Source organism: Aotus nancymaae, unplaced genomic scaffold, assembly GCF_030222135.1.
Source record: "Aotus nancymaae isolate 86718 unplaced genomic scaffold, 86718_ANA_hifiasm-v0.15.2.pri h1tg000033l, whole genome shotgun sequence".
NCBI classification, from domain to species: Eukaryota; Metazoa; Chordata; class Mammalia; order Primates; family Aotidae; genus Aotus; species Aotus nancymaae.
This window is the reverse complement of record NW_026988447.1, coordinates 57,749,495-57,774,108: the sequence shown is the minus strand read 5'-3', so window position 1 is coordinate 57,774,108 and position 24,614 is coordinate 57,749,495. Positions and strand designations below refer to the sequence as shown.

General features: G+C 37.6%; 1 protein-coding gene across 2 annotated transcripts in view; it reads right to left on the bottom strand.

The window, feature by feature from the left end:
• Positions 1-2,774: 2,774 nt before the first annotated feature.
• The window catches only part of PAPSS1 (3'-phosphoadenosine 5'-phosphosulfate synthase 1), a 109,730-nt gene continuing 87,890 nt past the window's right edge, over positions 2,775-24,614 (bottom strand). For both annotated transcript variants that reach the window (XM_064384031.1, XM_064384032.1), the window contains exons 11-12: positions 20,311-20,540; positions 2,775-3,486 (exon numbers count right to left, since the gene is read on the bottom strand). In XM_064384031.1, coding sequence (XP_064240101.1) covers positions 3,348-3,486; positions 20,311-20,540 — 369 coding nt within the window. In that variant the 3' untranslated portion in view covers positions 2,775-3,347. The remainder of the gene's footprint in view (positions 3,487-20,310; positions 20,541-24,614) is intronic.

Below are 24,614 nucleotides of genomic sequence, written 5' to 3'. Positions count from 1 at the left end.
AGGTTGGAACAGTTTGGATGGCTCAGAAGAAGACAGCAAAATGTGGGAAGGTTTAGAACCTCTTAGAGACTTGTTAAATGGCTTTGAACAAAAATGCTGATACTGGTAAGGTACAGGCTGATTTGGTCTCAGATGGAGATGAGGAACTTGTTGGGAACTGGAGTAAAGGTGACTCTTATGTTTTCGCAAAGAGACTGGTGGCATTTTGCCCCTACCTTAAAGATTTGTGGAACTTTGAACTTGAGAGGGATGATTTAGGGAATATGGAGGAAAAAATTTCTAAGCAGCAAAACATTCAAAAGGTAACTTGGGTGCTGTTAAGAGCATTCCATTTTAAAAGGAAAACAAAGCATAAAAGTTTAGAAAATTTGTAGCCTGATGATGCAGAAAAGAAAAATCCACTTTTTGAGGAGAAATTCAAGATAGCTACAGAAACTTGCATAAGTAATGAGGAGACAAATGTTCATCCCCAAGACAATCCCCAGGAAAATGTCTCCAGGCCATGTGAGAGATCTTCATGGCAGGCCCTCCAATCACAGACCTAGAGGCTCAGCAGGAAGTGGTTTCATGGGCTGGGCCCAGGATCCCCGTGCTGTGTGCAGCCTAGGGACGTGGAGTCGCGTCCTAGCCACTCTAGCCATTGCTAAAAGGGGCCAAGGTACAGCTCAGCCCATGGTTTCAGAGGATGTGAGCCCCAAACATTGGCAGCTTCCACATGGTGTTTAGCCTGTGGGTGCACAGAAGTCAAGAACTGAGGTTTGGGAACCTCCACCTAGATTTCAAAAGATGTATGGAAATGCCTGGATGCCCAGTCAAAAGTTTGCTGCAGGTGTGGGGTCCTCATGGAGAAGTTCTGCTAAGGCAGTGTGGAAGGGGAATGTGGGGTGGGAGCCCCCACACTGAGTCCCTACTGGGGCACTACCTAGTACAGTATGAGAAGAGAGCCATCCTCCAGACCCCAGAATGGTAGATCCACCAACAGCTTGCACTGTGCACCTGGAAAAGACACAGACACTCTCATGCCAGCCCATGAAAGCAGCCAGGTGTGGTTACCCTGCAAAGCCACAGGGGTGGAGCTACCCAAGACTATGGGAAACTACCTCTTGCATCAGCGTGACCTGGATGTGATCTCAAAGATGATTTTGGAGCTTTAAAATTTGACTGCCCCACTGGATTTTGGATTGCACGAGCCCTGCAACCCCTTTATTTTGGCCAAGTTCTCCCATTTGTGATGGCTGTATTTACCCAATACCTATACCCCCACTGCATCTAGGAAGTAACTATCTTGCTTTTGATTTTACAGGCTCATAGGTGGAAGGAACTTGCCTTGTCTCAGATGAAACTTTGGACGGTGGACTTCTGGGTTCATGCTGAAATAAGACTGGGGGACTGTTGGGAAGGCAAGATTGGTTTTGAAATGTGAGGACATGAGATTTGGACGTACGGTTTGGCTCTGTGTCTCCACCCAAATCTCATCTTGAATTGTACTCTCGTAATTCCCACCAGAGACCTGGTGAGAGATAATTTAAATCATGGGAGCAGCTTCCCCTATACTTTTCTCATGGTAGTGAATAAGTCTCAAGATCTGATGGTTTTATCAGGGGTTTCCACTCTGGCATCTTCCTCATTTCCTCTTGCTGCCGCCAGGTAAAAAGCACCTTTTACCTCCTGCATTGATTCTGAGGCCTCCCCAACCATGTGAAACTGTAAGTCCAATGAAACTTTTCTTCCCAGTCTCAGGAATGTCTTTATCAGCAGCATGAAAATGGACTAATACAAGAAACGTATCCCTACAACCCACTTCCAACATAGAGAACAGAATGGCAACTTTGGTACTTACAACTCATGGTCACCAATATTCCCAGTCTACTTGCCTTCCTATACCCACAGAAGTCTGCATTTCCTAACCCTCCTTACATGTGAGTGGGGCTGTGTGACCTTTTTTGCCCAATGAACCAGCAGGTAGTATGTGTCACTTCTGAGACAAAACACTTAAGAGTTGGTGTGTCTTTTTTTTTTTTTTTGAGACAGAGTCTCACTCTGTCACCAGGCTGGAGTGCAATGGTGCGATCTCGGCTCACTGCAACCTCCGCCTCCCAGGTTCAAGCAATTCTCCTGCCTCAGCCTCCTGAATAGCTGTGATTACAGGCACACGCCACCATGCCCAGCTAATTTTTGTATTTTAAGTAGAGACGGGGTTTCACCATGTTGGCCAGGATGGGCTTGATCTCTTGACCTCGTGATCTGCCCGCCTTGGCCTCCCAAAGTGCTGGGATTACAGGCGTGAGCCAGGTGTGTAATTTTTATGCTCTGTCCCTCTAAAACCTATTATTGACATAGGAACATAGGGTGGGAGAACATCACCCTGGATGACTAAGGTGAACAGAACCTCGCTATCAACCTGGATGGATCAAATGGCACAAATTTAGAGATGTGTTTCTATAGCATAAGCTAGTTTTTCCGAACTAAAGCAGTATGTTCCCATCTATGTTCAAAATCCTTGCAAATTGTTACATAGGTACTTAAGCATATTAAAAAATTATCTGAAGAAACTTTTTTTGGGATGGACTAAGAATGCCTTATTATTTTCCCACTTAAACATGATGGAACATAGGCTCCTGCTATCAAAGATTTCATTGTAATACAGTGTAAGAAACTCAGTATTGGATTCCAGTAATAAAAGATGCCTGCATTTTCCCTCTTCCATCAGAAACTTTTTCACAAGGAAGAAAGGGTATGTGGAAAACAAAGCAATATAAAATGTATCACATAAATAAGAAGCCAAAAAATTAACTTTATTGAGTAAAGAAGTTCATTTAGAGCTTACACAGATCATAAGAATACTTTAGATTATAACAGCTGAAAAGATCAATAGCTGACTAGAAAAAAGAAAGGAAGCAGTTTCTATTTTCAATGTAGAAAAAAAAATCTAATTGCTACAGATGTCTTGTAAAATTCCCAAAACAAGGTCTAGCCAAGTTTATTGTTTGGTAATTTTTTCTTTTTTCAAAAGGAAAAAAGCAAGATTCAATGTGTGTACTACTGGTTACAACTAATGTAACAGCTTGAAAACATAATAAGACAGAAGCATAAATATAATATAAAAAGACAAAACTTTAAAATTGTATTATAGGAATATAACCATAAGTGGAAAAGATACATTAAAACCATCAATGTGTTATACTCGTTCAAAACAAAACTTATAAGGCAGACCAAAACTGATGCAAGAAAATGGTCAGTTTTTAGGAAGCATGTCCAGACAGACACCACAAAAAAATGCCAATAGAGACTATGTGGTCCCCTTGTTACCAGTAATGTGTCAAAAGTGGAGTGACGGGGTTAGCAGCCTAAGCTTTCTCCAAGGATTTGTAGTATTCCATCAGCACAGTCCAAGCCTTGGGAGCCATGAAACCTTCAGGTGGTTTCTGGCCTTCTCGGGCAAGTTTGCGCATTCGTGTTCCTGAAATAAATTCAAAGTCTTCATGGCTAAAGGAGAGGAAAAAAAGAAAATTAATTTCATAATTTAGTGAGATTAAAAAAAAAAACACTGAACATAGTACTTGTGAATATAAATCTGATTTCAAATATGTCATTGAACAAAAAACACCACTATTGAATATTACCATTTTTAGAGCCAGAAAAAAAATCTGTATTGAAATTTTTATTAAGACCATTGTAGAGTCACAGAAATTGTAAGAAATAATACAGCCAGTCACCATTGTACCTTTATCCAGTTTCCTCCAAAAGGTAACATCTTGCAAAACTATAGCATATCATAGCCAGGATATCAACGTGGAAACAATCCACCAATCTAACTCAGACTTTCCTAGTTTTACTTGTGCTCATTTCTCTTGTGCACTTAATACTATACTACTTTATCACATGTGCAGGTTCATGGAGCTGCCACAGTGAAGTTACAGAACACTTAAAGCCACACCCATTCCCAGGGGTTTTCCGTTTATAGTTATACCCGTATCACCTCTCTGCCCTCTCCTCCCCAGCTCCTGGCAACGACTAATCTAGGACTGGATTGTTTTTTTTTAAGAAAGCACTAAATCTAATTTAGCTAGCACAAATTGAAAAGTTTTAAGGAAGTTTCAACCTGAAAGGCTAAATGCATAACTGAAATATTAAGCGCAAAACTGAATTTTTCTTTTTTAGAACAGCAAGTAAGTAGCAATAGTCAATACTATTTCATTGACAAGACACTATAGAGTTAGTATTGACAGTTTTTCTCATCTTCACACATACAAAAAACACACAAAAGCCCTCTAAGCACTAAGCACAGAGCACATATAGCTATGGCATATATTACTTACCATAAATTCATCCTCTTCTCTCAAACATGGGAACCAACTTAGATGGCCAACTAGGACTCAACAAGCATTCAGAGTCACTCAGGTCACCAGATCACGAGCCTGTTTACTTCTAGTTGGCAGTTCTGTCCCTCTTCTCTTCATTGTTTATAGAGTTAACCCTGAGAACCCAGTGCAATCATAAACTACCAAGCGGCCCTGGCTTCTGGAGGTATGCCAAGTATGTTTTAACTATTAATCACATTTCTACAAACCTAGAAGAAAATAATTAGAGGCAGACAAATATGCTTAAGACAGCTATCTGAAAGTCATTTTACGACTGCAAAATACTATAAATAACCTAAAGGCCAAAAGATGCAAAATAAGATCCTATGTAACATTCTATTCAGAATTGAGTCATATAAATTTTAAACTCTGGTTTCAAGAAACTCTGATTTCTATTCAGGATTGAGTAGAATATTACATAGTCATTAAGTAAGGATGGGATAAGATGCTCATGACGTGATTAATAATAAATAAAATAACCAGAACACAAAACTATATGCGAACACTGCTATGAGTTCAATGCTTGTATACCCCCTTTAACAATATTAGGGCTTCATATGCTGAAGCCTTCATTTCCAAAGTGATAATATCTGAAGGTGGAATATTAGGGAAGTAATTAGAATTAAATGAGGCCAAAAGGGTGGGCCCCCCGTGATGGGATTAATCCCCTTACAAGAAAAGAAAGAAACAGGAAATTCTTGCTCTTTTCTCTGCGTGAGGACAGAGCAGAAAGGCAGCCATCCACAACGAGGAAAGGGTCCCACCAGACACTGCCTCTGCTGGAACCTTGATCTTGGACTTCCCAATCTCTAGAACTGTGAGAAATAAATGTTTGTCATCTAAGCCATCCAGCATGAAGTCAGAGAAATATCACTGCTATTTTGAGAAAATGCAGAGAGAGAGAGAGAGACACAGAGAGAGAGAGAGAGAGAGAGTGTGTGTGTGTGTGTACACATAAGAGTGCGCACATAAAGAAATATGCCCTATGTAGTCATTATTGGGGTTTAAAAAAAAAGAAGTATGCCCAAATGTTAACAGTGGTTATTTCTAGGAAGTGGTCTTACGAGTGCTTTTTATTTTGTTCGTGTTTTCTGCAGTTTTCTACAATGATCATTTAATCAATTAACAATATTATCAAAATCAAATAAAAATATCAATTATCAATTTTATAATAAGTAAAAACTTATTTTAAAAATGTCTATCAGAAAGTGATCATTCTGGCCCCCCAACAATTATAATGGCTATTAACACACACATAAATGACAGACATTAGCAGTAAAAAATATATCTGAATGGCGCTAGGGATACCAAATATATTCAATAAATATTAACTGACCAGTGACCAGGTAGTTTACTCTCTAACTAGGAGCTCAGTAAATATTTGGTAAAATATGAAAGGATAAATAGGTATATGTATAGGAAAACGTATTGGTTCAATATAGAACTATTCATAGCCCTCAATGAGTGACTAATCTTTATACTGTGGCAAAAAGGGGAATTAAATCTTACTGAATACTGTGGTCAATTTGTGCTACTTCTTTGTTTTTTGAAAGACAATGTTTTATTCAAATGTAACAAATTAAGAAATGGGTCGTAGACATGGGTGACAGAGGGACATAAGGACAAAAAAACTAACGTGCATTAAGATGGGATAGGAATGTTGATATAAATAAGTGAACACATAAATATATAATATAAGAAATATCAGTTACTAAAGTTACTTCTACATTCCCTTTTATCTAAATCTGGACTATTAATATGAGAAGTTTCAGCATGCCCTTCATAATGATCTCATCAATAATCCTCTTCAGATCTATCTTCTCTCTGATGTCATTCACCTCCACACTAGTCAGCTTCCCACCGTCTTCCTTAGCACTGGTCACTGAGTCTAGCTATGAGCTTGTGGGCTATCTACTCATTAGGGTGGGCTCTAGAACAAGAAAGAAGTATCATGATTTCCTTGGCCATCTAGGTGGTGTATCAAGCTTCTGGCTTCTTCTGTTTGACGTTTGTTATCTGTGTGCTCAATCACTCAGCTGCTCACAGGGCTTATAAGAGTCCTGGGCTTGGTGTTTTTGTTTTGTTTTGTTTTGTTTTCCCACCAGCTTCCAAGCATCTCCTATACCTGACCTACCCCCCTGGCCTGATCACTACTGTCAGTTCTTACAACAACTTGACACTTGGTCCCCGGTCTAGTTCTGCCTCTTAGACTCACTGCTGGCTCCAATTCTGGCCTTTCCAACTTCCCAGTGAGGAACCAGGATTTTAACAAATGCTCCATCTCCCCTTTGAAACATGTCTAAGAGTTTTATTCTGGAACGCTATATATATATATTATATGAATATAAACTAGTGTGACTCATTTAATCAGTCACAAGAAAAAGCAGTGTGTTTTATAATGTCACTTCTAATTGTTAAGGAGAAAGGTCCTACTACTTTAATTCAGATGTGTCACAACCTCCCCTAGTCATCCTGTCTGTTCTTCCTATTCCCTGCATTACCAGAAAGACAAGAAGACAGACATACACATTCAACTCAAGATTTCAACTCTCATCTTCTTAGGGTAAAACATATTTTACATGTCTGTAACAAATTATTAAAGATGATAGATAAAAAGGAAAGGTTAATAGATATTGCTTCAAAATAAGACAGTTTGATTCAGAGAGTTTATAAATGTATGGAGTATCTCCCACCTCTATCATAGTCAATGTGCAAGGAGTGTCAAGTCGCCCATGATATACTGGCCCATGCAGATGGGCTGGTTTCTACAGTTTGTACACAAAGTAAACCATCATCTTTCTATTACATAAATGACTACGACTTAAGGGGAGAAAAAGTTACTACATGTGAAATAAACCTAGAAAAATAAGAAAGGCTGTGAGAGAAGAGATTTCGAAAACAATCAAGAGAGCTGGAATTAGAAATAACTTGTAAGTTTATCAAAACTAAAATAAAAACTGAGTTCAAGAAAATGGAGAAGCTCTCCAAAGAAAGGAAACTCAGCAAAGGGAAACAATACATTTGTCAAAGAGGTAGAAAGAGAACCAAGATGATTATATGGAGTCATGGATGAAGGGAAACATAAATGGTAAGGCCACAGAGGGCTTAGGAAGATGACCACAGCGGGGAAAAAAACACTGAATTTACAAATCAGAATTTAAATCTTCCTTAATAGAAGCGTTTTAATAGATGATGAAAGAGATGGAGCGGTGAAATGACAGAGATACACAGTGGAGTTCAGATGTGATTTTTTTTTTTAAAGAAAAGAGAAACGGCTTAACAAGTTATATAGGCAGGAGAAAATAAGTGGCAAGAACGAGAAAGGGGAGAAGGATGAGTGCCAGGAGAGGAAACAAGAGAAAATATAGGATGGAGAAGGAAGCCCAGGATGAAGACACAAGGAGAGGGGCTTTGACAAGGAGGAGAGTCAGCCTGATGAAATGAGGAAAAAGAAGTTGTGAGGGTGGAGTGAGAGACAGAGAAATGATTTGGTGTTAGAAATGGTGGTTAATGCAAGATGGTTTCAATTTTCTCACTAAAGATGTCAAGTTGCCTTGTGAGGGAAAGGAGAATCCGCATGCGAATGAATATAGAAAATAATCCATCAGTGCAGTTAGTTGACTTTATCTCCAGGCCAGAGAGGTTACATCTCAGGACAAGGCTTAGCGAGCAGAGCCTCTACAGGAAGTTAAGGGAATTGAGTAGCTACAGAAGGGTCCAGATAGCTTTCCAACTATGTCTAAAAATGCTTGCTCCAACCAGATGTAAAATTAAAAACTTGTTTGGTCAAGAATAATTTGACAAAATAGTGACTTGAATGTGTTTCAGTTCCTTAGGAGGTCCACTTAATCAGCTCCCTAGATAAGCTTCATTGTGAAAACGTATGATGCTAGAGCTTTCCGGTCATGTAAATTTTAAATTCTGGTTTCAAAAAGGAAAAACCCATCAGTTGCAGAAAGTGCTTGTTCTTGAAGGCAATGAAAAAGAAGAGAGCAGCTTGCAGGATGGCTCTGCCTAACTTTTTGATTAAAGGAAAAACGCTACACCAATTAAAGTCCTTTCTTTCCCCAGAATGCCAAACTGTCTGAAATCCAGAAGTTTGCTTGCATTCCTTCTGAAACTGCAATTTTAAACCAAGGTCCCTGGGCACCTCTTTTCCTGAAGCTATTTCACACTCCATCTGCCCTGCATGCCATAAGCATTTCTTCATCACACGGAATGGGAGTTTCCGCTTCCACATGGTGGTGGTTCCACTCCACCCTGGCTACGGAAAACACATTTCCCTCTGCCTCATATTTCTATCTCTGTCACATAAGGATTTTAACTTTTTATCAGAATCTAGGTTCAAGGAGTCAACACAAGAGTCACCATAATCAAATCATATTTTTTACAAGTACATCTTTAAATGGACATTATTTTACAGAAATAACTAAACCAAAAAAACTGAAGAATTTCTGGAATGAGCTAAAATTATCTCTGAACTTTACCTGCAAGTAATCAGGAATGTGTCAGTAGCAGGAAAGGCTACTAAATAAGGGACTTTGGGTTTTCACTACAAATAAATTCTAATTAGGGCCATTTCATTACACTAATTAACCAATCTTCCATGGCACCTGGAAAAAGAAATACAAGTACGTTTGCTTTTTTCCTTCTCAAAACCACTTGGTTACAGATTCTTCTAATCTACAGCAGACAGAATGCTAGCTCTTAAAAAAAGAGAGAGAGGAGAGGTTATAATAGCAAGGAGGGAGGAAATGCCCCAAATGAGCAGAGAATGTGAAACCCTTCATAACATACTAACCACATGTGGCCAGCATCTTGACTAACTCCAAAGCAGAAATGACTCTCAGCCACTTGTTGAAGATTTTAAATCTTTACAGCCATCTGCTGTTTCTCACTCCACATACATGGCCATAAGGGCCACTATTACAAGTTGTTCATACGGACAAGAGCTGGGGTCAGCAGATGGTCCTTCAACTGTCTCTTTTGAAGGTTCATATTCAATTAGACCAGCTTTTTAAAAGTGCTAAATAGGCAACAAGAAATTCAGAGAAGCAAAAGAAAATTTCTTCTTTGATAGGACTGAAAATAATAGTGGTAACTTATAAGTGATCTATTTTGAGTCTAATTAACTTTTTAATCTAACTTGAAAGGAGGTTACATCAAACATAGTACATCAAAACACTAAGTATTCTTAAGACTGGGGTTAAAAATTCTCTTCAAAATCAGATAAACATTTATGGCTTTCTTTTCAAGGACTAAAAAGCGTTGTTTGACATCATACATGACAAATTTAACAATTTTTATTTTCAAACCAAAGACCAACTGAAAGACATGAAAAACTGAATTATCTAAAATCTAATTAATAAAAGTCATTCATTTGTCATGTTTTCCTCCCAGCACTCCAGTCTTTTAAATAAAGGCTAGAGTGCAGTACCTATTAATATTGTCAAATAATGAACTTCCAGGGTTGTCTTAAAGCGTACTGCAAAATCAACTCAATTTCTCAACAGAGATGATTTTTGCCATCCTCTTCCCCTGCCCAGGGCAAACATCCTATAATGCACAGGATGGCCTCTCCAGAACAAAGATTTATCTGGCCCAAAAGGTCAATGCTCCTGAGATTGAGAAACCCTGATAAGGGGTATGCTAATAAGAAAGCAAGCTTGGGTTGACAATTTTATAAAATGTAAATTTTACCGTCACCCTAAAGGAGCAGAAAAGAAAAAAGAGATCTCAAAGTCACAGGAAAAAAGAAAAGCAGATAACAGAACAAAACATCACTTTGTAAGGCATATAGCTTTACAGTTATTTCTGCCTAGACCTCTTTACAGTAAGAAAGAAGGTCAATGACTGGACATAGCTCAGATCTACAGCCTAAGGCAACATCATGGCCAGATTATGGTACAGATACAGAAAAACTTCTGTGTTTTTAAAAGGAGTGGGAAGAGATGGGACAAGGAAATGAATGCTACCAGCCCTCAATGATATCTAAGGACACGAGTGTGCTATGAGGAAGTGTCTTCCAGAGCAGGGGTGAGCCTTCATAAACTTCTTTATTCAACTACGACCAGTGAGACTTACGGCATAGCATGGTACCAGATACTGAAAAAGAGCCATTAAAATGATTGCAAAGAACTTCTAGTAGCATGGATGATGCTAATGAAAAGTAAGTAAATTAAAAAGCAGGACATAAAATGCCATTATATTGTAAACTCAACTATGCACAACTGTGTTAAAATGTATAAAGAGAATAAAAGCAAAACATGCAAAAAATATTGGTGGTGACATGTTAATTTTCTCTTAAATGCTCTCGTAATTTTTCTCAAACGTATTTTCAATTGGGTGACCTCTTAGGGGGCACTTATTCCATCCATTTACCCCTTATTCACCCAAGAATGTATCCAAATCAGGGCACTCCACTTAGTCACAAAGAAGAAACTTTCCAGGAAGAGAGGTTTTTTAAGAGTGAGCAGAAATGACTGGGACCTATTTTCCTTCCACGGGAGGACATCAAGAGCACGCGTACTGCTCTACGGGGAGACCTGGACCGCTCTACCTACACACTAGGGAAAATATTCTTTCAGGAACTGTCTTATTTGCTCTTTTTATTTATTCTCTAGTACTGATACCCTACAAGAGTGGTCAAATCTACTCAGGGCTTTTGAGAGACAGAAAATGACCTCTGTCTTTCTCTGGGTTCAAAGCTACTTTGGCTTCCTGGCATTAAGAAAACACGTCTTCCATGCAGTCAATTCCAGCTCACAAGAATTCTACACTGGGGCCGAAGCCCAAGAGTACTGCTCTGCCTTCAACTGCTGTTTTTCGCTCTATGCAAATCTCCCCTTCCCCTGCCTTTCTTTCTCCCAGATACTGTAGTTGATTAAAAGCAGCATATGGGTACTGCTGGGTTTTATACCAAAAATACCATAATAATGGTGTCTTATCTATCATTCCTAGTATTAACCATTAAGGGAAACAATCACTTCTATTTTATTTCTAGAAAATAAGTGTCTGACCTCTCTAAAATTGTTTCAAAACAAGGGCTTATGAAAGGATAAAACAAATAATGCACATGTCCAAGTCATCTGTTTCATTACTGATTAAAGAAAGCTTACCATAAGAACTAGGGAGAAAACTATCATCTTCTATTGTTAGATAAAATATTCTAAAGGGAGCAAAATGCACAAAATCTTTTGTTTATTAACTGCTTTATGAAATGTAGAAGCAGAATCTTGCGATCAGAACACTTTCAGAATCAAAAAGTTTGCTGTTACAGAAAACTTAAAATTGTACACAATAACGATGGTGTGTAAAACACAAACCCTTCACTCATTCCATTGCACCTTTACACCTACAGCTCTTTCCATTAAAACTTCCTGCCCATTACCCGTGGAATTGCAAAGGAGGATACTGAACTAAACCGGTTTGGTTTTGTTTGCTTTGAAATGGGGGAGGTGAGTAGATGTATTTGATATGAAAAAAGAAAACAGTCTTTATTTAATATAACAATTATACTACAAGTTCTACTGACTGTGCCTCCTGAAGATGCCTTGAAGTCAAACCACTTCCTCCAATCCCCCCTGTGCAACCCACCCATATGATACTGACACATGCCTACACACTGACTTCCCTTTCTTTCTCTTTTCTAAACTCCTAAGTCACTTTTATAATTTTTACGTTCCATGTGGATAGTTTCACACTTCTCGTTGGTTTTACAAACACTACAAGTATACTGATTTTGTAATCTATATCTGGTAATTCTAACGTGAATTCTCTGTAGGTGTGCTTCTGCTGACTATAGTTCCATTTTTTTCTTGTTACGGTGATTTGTTTCCCTGTATCCTTTGTCATTTTTGACTAACACTGTTCATTAAGTATTTACAAATATTTATAGGAGTAAGTTGAGGCCTAGGACACTGATGTGATGCTCTAGGAAGAGTTTATGTTCACTTCTGCTGAATGCTTAGAGGAATGCCTAGTCACGAACCACCTAAAACTAATTGCATGGCTTGAGGGTTTTTTTGTTTGTTTTAGTATCACCCAGGTAATGTAAGTTCAGCCCATCTGGGCAGAGCTTCCAACTTTCGAGCTTAAGCACAATGTTCTGCTCACAGTCTCCTAGAACAGGAGAAGGAACTGGGTTCACTTCAGGCTCTCCCTTATACTTAAGGTGGGAGGGAGTCTCAACTGCATGGGAGTTTCTCCTGTTAGGCTCTCCACCTTGATCAGGAGCAGAGTTGTATTTTCTGTCTCCACCTACATGATAAGGCATTGAAAATCAATATTCTCAAGTTTGTTAGGTTTATCAGGGCAAAAACACTTCAACACTCAGCTTATCTGAAGTTTTAGCATTCACTTACTAGTTTTGGCCTCACAGTTCCTATCATCATCTTGTCAGATCCATAATACTTTTATGAAAATATTTAATCTCACATTTTTAGTTTCTTCAGAAAGGCAATCTGTAAATCTAACCTACCTTTTTGCCAGAAACCTGAATTTTATATAACCAATTCACAGTTACACCACCATCTTGTCAACTCCAGCCTGCCTTTCAAGAACTGCTTTATCTGGCCCCTGAGTATCTCATCATCATCCTTTGACTCTGTTCTACCTCATTCTGTTCAACCCCTATGATCCTTCTCACCCAGGACCTTGACATGCACGGATCCTTTTGTCCAGAATACTATTATTCCCTTCTTCAGCAAAGGAGTGTCAATTCATCTTCTGGAGCTCAGTGCAAACGTCACTTGCTCCAGGAATCTATCCCCGATACCTGAGACTTGGTCAAGCCAAGTGCTGAGTTTCCCACAGTCTTCTGCCAAGTACTTACCACCCTTAATTGTATTGTCAGTGGTTTACTATCTGTCTTCTTTCCTAGAATTTAAGTTCCATGAGGACAACAACAATATCTGCCTATTTCCAAGTATAGTGCCTACAATCTAGCAATGGCTTGCAAATAGTAAAGGCTCCATAAGAATTTAATAAATAATGCCGAGGAAAGTCAAAGTTTTGTACTAATTTCAATAGAGTATATTGACCTCAATACAAGATCCAGTATATATAAAATATATAATTTGATTTTCAAAAAAAAAAATATATATACTATAGGTTATACTATACCTAATTATGATTCAAATGCACACTAGAAGACAATAAATAGAGTTTAAATTAGGTCTTATCTATTAATGATCATAAAGCAATAAAATAAGTGCAAAATTGGCAAATACAGGATGAGACTAATTGGTAAATTCATGCAGTTATAGTCAGACTCTAAATGTATTCAGAAGAAACATCAAAATTAATAAAAACAAAGCATTTTATGAAGTAACAGAAAAGACAATTTCCCAATACTCTAACAGAAATACCTGTTTATTGCAAAGATTGTGGCAAAAAGGGAAAGGAAAAAATTCACACGTTTCAGTGGTAAACTTGATAAGACGTGGCTACAACGAGTGAGGGAAAAGGATAAAGGACTTTAAGATTCTACGTAGTGAGAATAAGAAGTAACTAAAGAAATGTAAAATTTTGGGATATTATGAGGGTAAAGGTAAAGAAGAAATAAATTTAGAAAGAAATCGAAGAAGCAAGAAATCTACGCAGAAATGTTCACTAGTGTGGGAGGCAGATTTCTAACATGGCCCCAATGACCTCTGCCCCCTGGTGTTATTACCACACTATGTTATCGCAGGGCAAAAGAGATTTTGCATATACAATTAACGTTACTCATCAGTTGACCTTAAAAGAGCAAAATTATCTGGGTGGCTCTAAGTTAATCACTCAAATTTTCCTGTCTTATAGCAGAAGGGAAGTCAGAGAGATCTGAGGCATGACAGGGATGTAACATGAGGGAGGTTCTATTGCTGAGATGGAGGGCCTCCAAAAGCGTCCTCTAGAAGCAGACAGCAATCCTCAGCCAATAGCCATTAAGAAGACGAGGACTTCAGTTCTGTAACTAGAAGGAACTGAACTCCACTAATAACAAGGTTCAACTTGACAGTGGATTCTTTTCAGAGCCTTCGGATATACAAACCCAACCTGTCCAGGGAACCCTGTCAAGCACATCCAGTCTTCTGACCTAAAGAACCATGCACGAGATAATAAATGGGTGTTATTTTAAATGGTGCTTTGTTATGCAACAACAAAAACTAATACAACTGGGAAACACTGATGTACAGGTTTAAAAATTACCCCCACAGAAACCACAGGAACAGATGAGCTCTCCTATGGAAAGTATATTTGAAAAAGCCTTGAAGGATGCCTATAGTTAGGGTGTTTTTTAAAAATGACACTAATAGCCAGGCGCAGTGGCTGACACCTCTAATCCCAGCATTTTGGGAGCTCAAGGCAGGTAAATCACAAGGTCAAGAGATCGAGACCATCCTGGCCAATATGGTGAAACCTTGTCTCTATTAAAAAAAAAAAAAAATTAGCTGGGCGTGGTGGCACATGCCTGTAGTCCCAGCTACTAGGAAGGCTGAGGGAGGAGAATCACTTGAACCCGGGAGGTGGAGGTTGTAGTGAGCCAAGATCGCGCCACTGAATTCCAGCCTGGCGCAGAGTAAGACTCCATCTCAAAAAAAAAAAAAAGACTACCCATTCCTACAAGGCACTCTCACTCATATATACTCTGCCTTCTTTTTGAGTTTATTTCACTAATCTGAATAATTCTGTATCTATCTACCCTAATACAAAGACTTACTTTATGAAAGAGGAAAAAAAATACAAATAAGATAATTGAATTACCTCTAAAAGTTTATTTGCAATATCTGAAAGAATGGACTTTAATCTCCTAGTCCTAAAACTAAATTTCCTTTAGTGCCTATTATGGCTACTTTGAACCTCCTTAACTTTCTAAATATAAACAGATGATTTATTATAATTCCTATCAATAATGTTTTGCCTGAAATCTTCATGAAGTTTGTTTCTTTTCTCCTAAGCCTTGTCTTATACTGGTATTTAATCAAATAAGAAGTAAAAAAAAAAATCATTAATTACATAAAAGCTGGCGCTGAGTAACATCCATTAATCAAACAAAAGACAACCTCATCTGTGCATAATTAATAACTGTTTTCTCACTACATCAAAGCCCGTCGCCTTTCCACAAAATTTTAATCACTTTCCAACATATTACCATCAACTTAATTATTTTTGAACACAAACACAAAAAGTTAGAAAATTAAGGCAGTTTTAAAGCTTCCCCAGTTATTATTACTTATTAAGATTTGGTAACCTCCAAAAAATTCCAAGAAAATGAACCACTCATGCAACGAATATAGAATTCATCTTTGGAAAATCTTATGAGAACTGATGTAATTATTTAGCTTTTGAATGATTAAAAGAGAGACTTAAAGCAATACTACACAGATTTAACCAAACATCAAAGTTATCAAAGGCTTACCAGCACATCAGTCAACTACATACAGATGGGATTTAGGGTCCTGTGTGTGATTAAACCAGCTGATCATGCAAAGAGACCACAGTAATGAAACACTTCGGCACAAGAAGTGTAAAATAAAAGCTCAATTCTTTTTAGTTTGGTTTTGTTTTCATAACTCATCAAAATGGAAATTCACCTAAGTTTTAAGCATTTAGCCACTAGCAGAATAATTTTATTTCATTCTCCTTGCTCTCCCTTGCCATTGTATTAGCAACTTAAGGAAGTTTTTCCTAACTCTCAGAACAAGAATATGTTCACAATTATTCGTACACAAACTGAATAAATAAATCTCATGCTAGGTGAGAAGCAAAAGGTTGCTGGGCCCAGCATTTCACCTGACATTGTATGTTTTATAGATCTGTAGGGAGGCACTGCTACCCTTTTTTAGTGGTTTTAGGGTGGGGAGCTTTTAAAAGAATTACAAATGTGTAAGGCCTCTCCCCAGACTAAGTAAATTAGAATTTTTGACAGTGGCCTAGTATAAAAGGGCAGAACTGTACCAAAACGTTTTTTACTTCTTTTAATAATCAATTTATATTTTAAAGTTTTAATCACCTTTTGTGGTAAAACAGTTCAAAGTTTACCGTAATTTTATGTTTTTCTTTTCTTAAAAAAATTTTAAGACATCCTTTTGGTAGAAAAGTCCTTTTACAACTCTCAGCACACTGTTTTTACAGTTGCACTTTTTAGACAGTGAAATTGTACTAAGTGCACATATATAAGTATATATACACATAATACATATAGATACATATTTCTTTTAAAGGCAAAAAAAAAACCCACATGATTTAGAACTATTTCTAAATGTTGACAAACCTAATTTTGTACAAGGGTAAAGTTCTAGTTTGTTGCAAATTTTTCTTTTGGTGTGGTTCACAAGTATACTGGAATCTGGGCCACATTTCAGATCTTCAGAAAATATAAACTAGAATAGCTCCTGTCTTGAATTATATAGGGAACAGTCAGGAGTCCTTTTACACTTGCATACCCCAGTTATGAAAGCCTTTCTGTTCATTCACTCTAATAAGACCTTCCTATATTTTAGCTACAGTTCATATCTCAGAAAAGTTTATCATCTAAAAGTGTGTATTGTCTCCAGAATTATTTCTGTCATTAAAGAGAAACCACACATCCCCCAATCTCCACTGGTAATAATAGTATTTCCTTCTCCAGACAACTTATCATTTATTTCAAATAAATCAAATGACAACAAACTTCATGTCCATTTTAGAAACAAGAGAATGTTGTTTTAATTTTTTAAAGGTTTATTTCTATCTTCTTCCCCTATTATCACAAAATGAGCCATACAAAAGAGGACACAGGGTCAGAGCTGCATTATTCCTAAATGGGGAACCAACTATGAAGTATCATGGCAAAGCATGGCAGCTTTCAGATTAAAGGTTACTAGGCCATAGTCAATTTCCAATTAATACATGCAGTAGAGCTGACACTGGTAAAAATGTAAATAAAAAAATAATCTGTTTTGCTTGTTGAATTACCTGTTTGCTTGCTGAATGTGGATTGCGATTTGTACTTAAAAAGCAGGTACACTAAGTAAAGGTCAAGCACAAAACAATTCATATGTGAAAGTACCTACTAAGGTGTAAAAATAACTAGGTGCTATAGATCATGCAAAGGGCTACACATTTTGAGCTAAGAGGGAATCAACTTGTCCACTGCCATTATTCCAGAGACAAGGAAACAAGAGAAGACAGAACTCTCAAGCCATGTAGCAAGAACAGGGCTAGAACCCGTAACTTCAGAGTTTACAGCTTTACACTACCACTTTAAACTTACAGAGTGTACTACCTATAGATGAAAGGTAACATAATTTTGTCAGCCATCAAAGAGCCATACAAAGAGCCATCACAAGTTTCCTGGAAAATGTTCATTATGAAAAAAACTATGCATGGATTTCAATTTTTCACCAAAATAAATTCACACTAACTTTTATAACATATCTGAACAGGATCTAGTTTAAGGCACTAAGAAGGATAAGATATTAGTTTGAAAAGAGCCCCTATCAGGGCAATATGAATTCTGCTAAAGCTAAAGCAAGAACAAACATCAACTTTATGGTGAAGCTTGGGTAAAAGAATGGTGAAATCACTGATGTTTCAGGAAAAGTTTATGGGGATAATGTACCAAAGAAATCAGCAGTTCACATTTTGAGAAGGGATAAAATCATGTTGGAGATGAGGCCCATAGTGGCAGACCACATAAATTTTCAAGGAAGAAATCAATCTTGTCCATGCCCTAACTGAAGAAGACCAACAATTAACAGTAGAAACAAAAGCCAACACCACAGACATCTCAATTGGTTTGGCCTACACATTCTGACCGTAAAATTAAAGTTGAGCAAACTTTCCACTCGACTGGTGCCAAAACCACTACACCCAGATCAGCTACAAACAAGAGCAAAGCTTTCAATGGGAATTTTAAACAAGTGAGATCAAGATCCTGAAGCATTTCTTCTAAGAATTGAGGCAGGAGATAAAACATGGCTTTACGAGTACAATCCTGAAAATAAAGCACAACCAAGCAATGACTACCAAGAGGCGGAAGTGGTCTAGTCAAAGCAAAAGCGAACCAGTCAAGAGCAAAGGTCATGGAAACAATTTTTTTGGAATGCTTAAGGCATTTTGCTTGTTGACTTTCTGGAGGGTCAAAGAACAATAACATCTGCTTATTATGAGAATGTTTTGAGAAAGTTAGCCAAAGCTTTAGTAGAAAAATGCCCAGGAAAGCTTCACCAGAAAGTCCTCCACCATGGCAATGCTCCTGCTCATTCCTCTCATCCAACAAGGGCAATTTTGCAAGAATTTCAATGGGACATTATTAGGCATCCACCTCTAAGGTCCTAATTTGGCTCTTTCTGACTTCTTTTCATTTCCTAATCTTAAAATATCTTTAAAGGGCATCCATTTTTCTTCAACCAAAAAAGATTACATTGACACGGTTAAAATCGCAGGACCCTCAGTCCTTTTTTACCCCTAGTCTCCGGGTCTCCAGACACCCTCATTCTTCAGGAATAGATTAAATGACTGGTATCATCATTCACAAAAGTGTCTCGAACTTGACGGAGCTTATATTGAGAAATAAAGTTTACATTTTTATTCTTATGTTTTAATTCCATTTTTCCACAAATTTTGAAGTCCCCTTATATATGTTTGACATAGTTTGACTCTGTGTCCCCACTCAAATCTCAACTTGAATTGTAATCCCCAAGTGTCAGGGGAGGAACCTACTGGAAGGTGATTGGATCATGGGGGCAGTTTCCCCCATGGTGTTCTCATGATATTGAGTTCTCACGAGATCTGACCATTTAAAAGTGTGGCACTTCCCTGCTTTGTTCTCTCTCCTGTGGCCATGTAAAACGTGCTTTGCTTCCCCCTCACCTTCCCAGCCAAACAGAACTGTTAGTCAATTAAACCTCTTTTCTGTACAAATTATCCAGTCTCATGTAGTTTTTAATAGCATTGTGAAAACAGACAAATACAATGTTCAATACTACCAATAATTTGTACTAAAAGCTTAGGGTTTTTTGCTCTTCCTAAGATCTCTAAAGACAAAAGCTGTGGTGTTAATGATTAAGAGCACAGACTCTGTACCCAGACTGCCTGGACTCAGCTACTGAGCTGTCATTTACTAGTCCTGTGACCTCATACAAGTTATCTGGCCTTTGTATGCCTCAGGTTACTCAACTATAAAATGGAGCTAACTGCACCTACTTTAGAGATCACTTTGGAAAATATACATTAAGCACCCCAATCCACAATCCAAAATACTCCAAAATCTGAAAATTTTTGAGCACCAACAAGACATAAGTGGAAAATCCCATCTCTGACACCTTTGCTTTCTGATGGTTCGATGTACACAAATTCTGTTTCATGCACAAAGTTATGTAAAATATTGTATAAAATTACCTCCAGGCTATAAAGTATATTTAAAACACAAATGAATTCCATGTTTAGAACTGGGTCCCATCCCCAAGATACCTCATTCAAATATTCCTAAATCTGAAGGAATTCAAAATCAAAAACACTTCTGGTCCTAAGCATTTCATACAAGGGATACTCAACCTGTAAATAATTTAATACTTGTAAATAATTAGGACAGTGACAGTCACACAGTGATTGCACAAATATTAGCTAAACTCTCTCTCTATACATAGATTCTCTGGGCTTACCAGAGTAATCATCACTAAGTTCTCGAACTACTTATGCTCAGTAAGCTACAGCAGACATAGTAAGAAGAGAAATAACAATATTGCCCTTACAGACTTTACAGCAAAATTCCTGAAACCATGAAACTAGATTCAAATTTTATTTCTACTTCTAATTCCTGGAATATTGAGAAGTTAGTTTTCTGGGTTTACCTTTCTCTGACATGGGTACAACAAAGCCTGTCATCAGTACAGTTGTAGAGATCAGACAGTAAGCTAAATTCCTGGGAGCAGCTTAGACCACAAAATACTTTGAAGATTTGTATAGAGAACGTAAGACTTACTGTTCAGAGTCATAATAGTCCATACGCTTCTTTTTCTTATTGTAAGCTGCAACTCGAAAGGGAACTATTTCCAAAGTGATTAAACCAGGGGCCATTGTCAGCACTTTGGCACCATGACTTGGCTCATAAAGATCCTTCCCTGTTTCTGGATGAGGCATGCCAGCAGGGTCTCGTCCAACAATGTAAAAGTTGGCTCCTGCAACCATCCGTGCTCTGCAATGCCACTGGACCTAGAATAAAAGTTTCATTTTAGATAAGTATGCTTTTATGACTATCTACTTAAAAGTAGTAAGTGAATAATAAATGCATATGCTTTTCATATAATCATTATCAGTAGGAAATCTCAAGATATTTAGATGTATCATCTTGGGAAACCAGAAACAAAACAAAAAACATAAACAAACCTGCCCCAAACCAAAAGATTAAAAGCATAAAGATTTATGGATATATATGTGTATATTTGTTTATTACCTACTTATAAGATAAATGTAAATCTATGTATGTGTCTAGATGTTTGATTTTACACAACTACCAGATGCCATTTATACAGCTCAATCTAATCTATGAGGTTAGAAGTCACGATAATGGCTGACCCCCGGAGGGAGGCAACTGCAAGGAGCTTCTGGAATAATGGTAATGCTCTGTTTCTTGATCCAGTATCTGGTACTGGTGATTAGGATGTGCTCACTGTAAAAGTTCATTGAGCTATGCACCACTTATAATTTAGGAACTTTTCTCTATATTATACTTTAACAGGTTAAAAAAATCCTGTTGAACAAAAAAGACAAGTTATATAAGTACTTAAACTGATACTGAGAAAATCACAGAAATAATGTAACTAATATATAACTAATCATATAACGTATGCCAATACTAGCTAAAACAAACAAACAAACTAAAAAAGATTGGTTGTGGCCGGGCGCGGTGGCTCAAGCCTGTAATCCCAGCACTTTGGGAGGCCGAGGCGGGCGGATCACGAGGTCAAGAGATCGAGACCATCCTGGTCAACATGGTGAAATCCCGTCTCTACTAAAAATACAAAAAATTAGCTGGGCATAGTGGCGCGTGCCTGTAATCCCAGCTACTCAGGAGGCTGAGGCAGGAGAATTGCCTGAACCCAGGAGGCGGAGGTTGCGGTGAGCCGAGATCGTGCCATTGCACTCCAGCCTGGGTAACAAGAGCAAAACTCTGTCTCAAAAAAAAAAAAAAAAAAAAGATTGGTTGTGAGTAAATGGCCATGTTGCATCCAAAACTGGCCTTGAGGACTGTAGTTTCAGACCTAGTAAGACCTATTATTCAAAAATAAAAATTAGTCTAACATCTAGAATAATGCAACTTTAGAATTTAAAGTGACAGTAAGAGATCATCTCTAGTTCAACATTCTCCTTAAAATTTGAAGAAGGTAAAGCCCCCCAAAGGTTAAGTGACTTGGCCAATAAAGTTTAGGATAAACTCGGGCCTAGAAATTTGGTCTTAGGTCCCTTTCAGTGTAAGACTCCATTATTTGGTAATTTATATAACCATCACTGTTCTATATTAAAAGAAGGTATAAATGATGACCACTACACATAAATAACCAAATCACCTTTTACTGATTTGTTTTTATTTTATTTCTCTTCATAATTTCCTGCATACCAGATACTTATCTATTTATCAACATAGTTTAGAAAGTGCAATAGTAAGAGAGCAATTCCATATCTCACACTTGAACTATTCATCCTGAGGGGTTCCAACTTTTTAAATTGTTTCTACTGATGTTTCCCTGCATGTTTTCAAACAGTATGCTTATGTTGCTTTGACTGTTTATTTTTACATAGCTTATAACATAGACATTATTTCTGCATCACTTAGATTTGCTACCATATTAGAATATTTAATGAGGTTCTTATTCCCCAATAGGTACAGTGATATTAACATTTTTGGTGAAATCAGTATTCATCTGTGAAGTGAGGATTATAATAGTATTTATCTCATAGAAGTTTAAGAAAATTAATAAATGAAACATGTGAGGACTTAGAATAATACCTGGTACACAGTAAGTAGACAATAAATGTTAGCTATTATGATGTCTATTTTAATCCCCTTCTTGTACAGCTGTTTATTTTTCCCAGATTTAATGACTGCCTTGATTTCTTCCACTTGCTTAGTTTTCCCAGGTTTCTATGTACCTTGCTCTAACCTTCTTCGTGAGCACCCAGTTTAACATAATTCCCATGTTCCTTGCAGTGTGGCCGTATGACTGAGTACTGACCAAAGGAATGACTGCCAAAGTTATATGCAGCTCTTTCAATTGTGGCCCATTAAAAAGCCCCCTGGCACTTTTCTAGTTCCTAGAACTTGGAAGGAACTATCATAGTTCTGAATGAACAAGATGGCAAAGTATGATGCCATCAGATGTCTGTTCCCTATATATAAGCTACTACTTCTTCCACCAACCCTCAGATTCAGCTCTTCACAAAAATTTTGGTCATTCCCCTCTGTCTACACAGAAGAAAGACACAAGACCTCTTAGTTCAGACTCCTGTTATCAAGGGGTCAGTCAGAATGTTATCTTCAATTAATCACTCTGCAACTCTACTTAAATTAAAAATCTTTTCTGCCTCATGCAAATTAGAAGCTGCGTACATGGAGTTACATTAAAAGGGCAGTCTAAGTTCTCTGAACTTCAGTGAATCTAATTTGCTCATTAAATATTTATGCCTATCATTCAAGTACCCAAAAGTCGATAATCTGGAAATGTTTGACTTAATTTTAATATGTAAGGAAGCTCAGATAATTTAACCCAATTCCCTCGGTCCTTTTAAAACCAGAGAGGAAACTGGAGCTCAGAAAAATTAAGCACCTTACCAGGTACAGCATATTGGTGGCAGTGGCCAGTTCTAATTTCTAGTCTTGCACAATTACTAGAAAATTTAATTGCTTGACTTCTTCTAGAGGTTATATGAGTAAATTAACAAACATGAGTCAACATTCTCTTGCAGGTGACTTGAATAATTTTCATTTACATTCTACCGAATGGTTCTCCAATGAGAACACTTTTAAATTTAAACAGACATGAATAAACAGAACACATGAAACTCTTCCAAGAATGCCTGTTTGTGAGACAACTTATAACCTATTGAAAAGTTAATATGCTTTATAATCAAGACAATGTAAGTCAGCCTTCTTCAATGGTGTATCTGGTTAAGAATAGACCTTAGAGTCAGGCTGCCCTAGATTTGAGTCCTAGCTTTGTCCCTTACTGACTCAGTGTCCTTAAGTAAGTTCCTTACATAAATATAGTCTTCTAATTTATAAAAATCAGAATGATAATGCTTAACACCAAAGGTTGACAGAAGATTTGAAAGTACTCAAGATAGCACCTGGCCGTCAATAAGTAACAGTCACACACATCGATGCTGTTACTATTATTCTGTGAAACATTTCCTGCGAAACTCAACTGCATTAACTGCTTCCTAACCAGAGTTTCTAAAGAAAAATCATTCACTCTCTGAAAAAGATAACATGCTGACTATAAGATGGGTGCTGAAAACCAGTGATAGCTGCCTGCTCATCTCCCCAACAGACTTACGTCAAGATGTATTATTTATCTTTATATGCCCATGGTAGCATGGTGTCTGGGATATTTAATGCATACTTTTGAAGGAACACAGGGATGATTTCCAAAGGTTTTCTATAAAGCTCTCTAAGTTGTGCATGGTGGCTCATGCATGTAACCCCAGCACTTTCCAAGACTGAAGCAGGAGGATTGCTTGAGCCCCGGAGTTTAAGATCAGCCTGGGCAACATAGGGATACCTCATCTCTACAAAAAAAAAAAAAAAAAAAAATTCAGGCATGGTGGCACTTGCCTGTAGTCCCAGTCCCAGCTACTCGGGAAGTTGAGGTGGGAGGATTACTTGAGCCTGGGAGACAAAGCCTGCAGTGAGTGGAGATCGCACCACTGCATTCTAGCCTAGGTAACAGAGGAAGACCCATCTCATAATAAAAAAGGAGAAAAAAAAAATAGGTAAATGGCCAACCTCACAGCAAATGACTCATTTTCGGCTTTACTTGTATCTATCAACCAAATAACAACGTTATTTTCTGATTATAAAAGTAACTTAAATCATATGTAGTAAACACTGTCAGTTTCCTTTACAAGTGATTTCTCTTTGTCCTGATTTCCCTGTTCCTTGATAACAGCAATCTCACTCTCAGAAGGATGAGAATGCGAACAGTTTGCTTTCTCAGCCTTCCTTGCTGCAGTCTGGGCATCCAAGTAAATAATGGAACCTCTGGGGAAGTCTGCTGGAAAGTTTCTGAA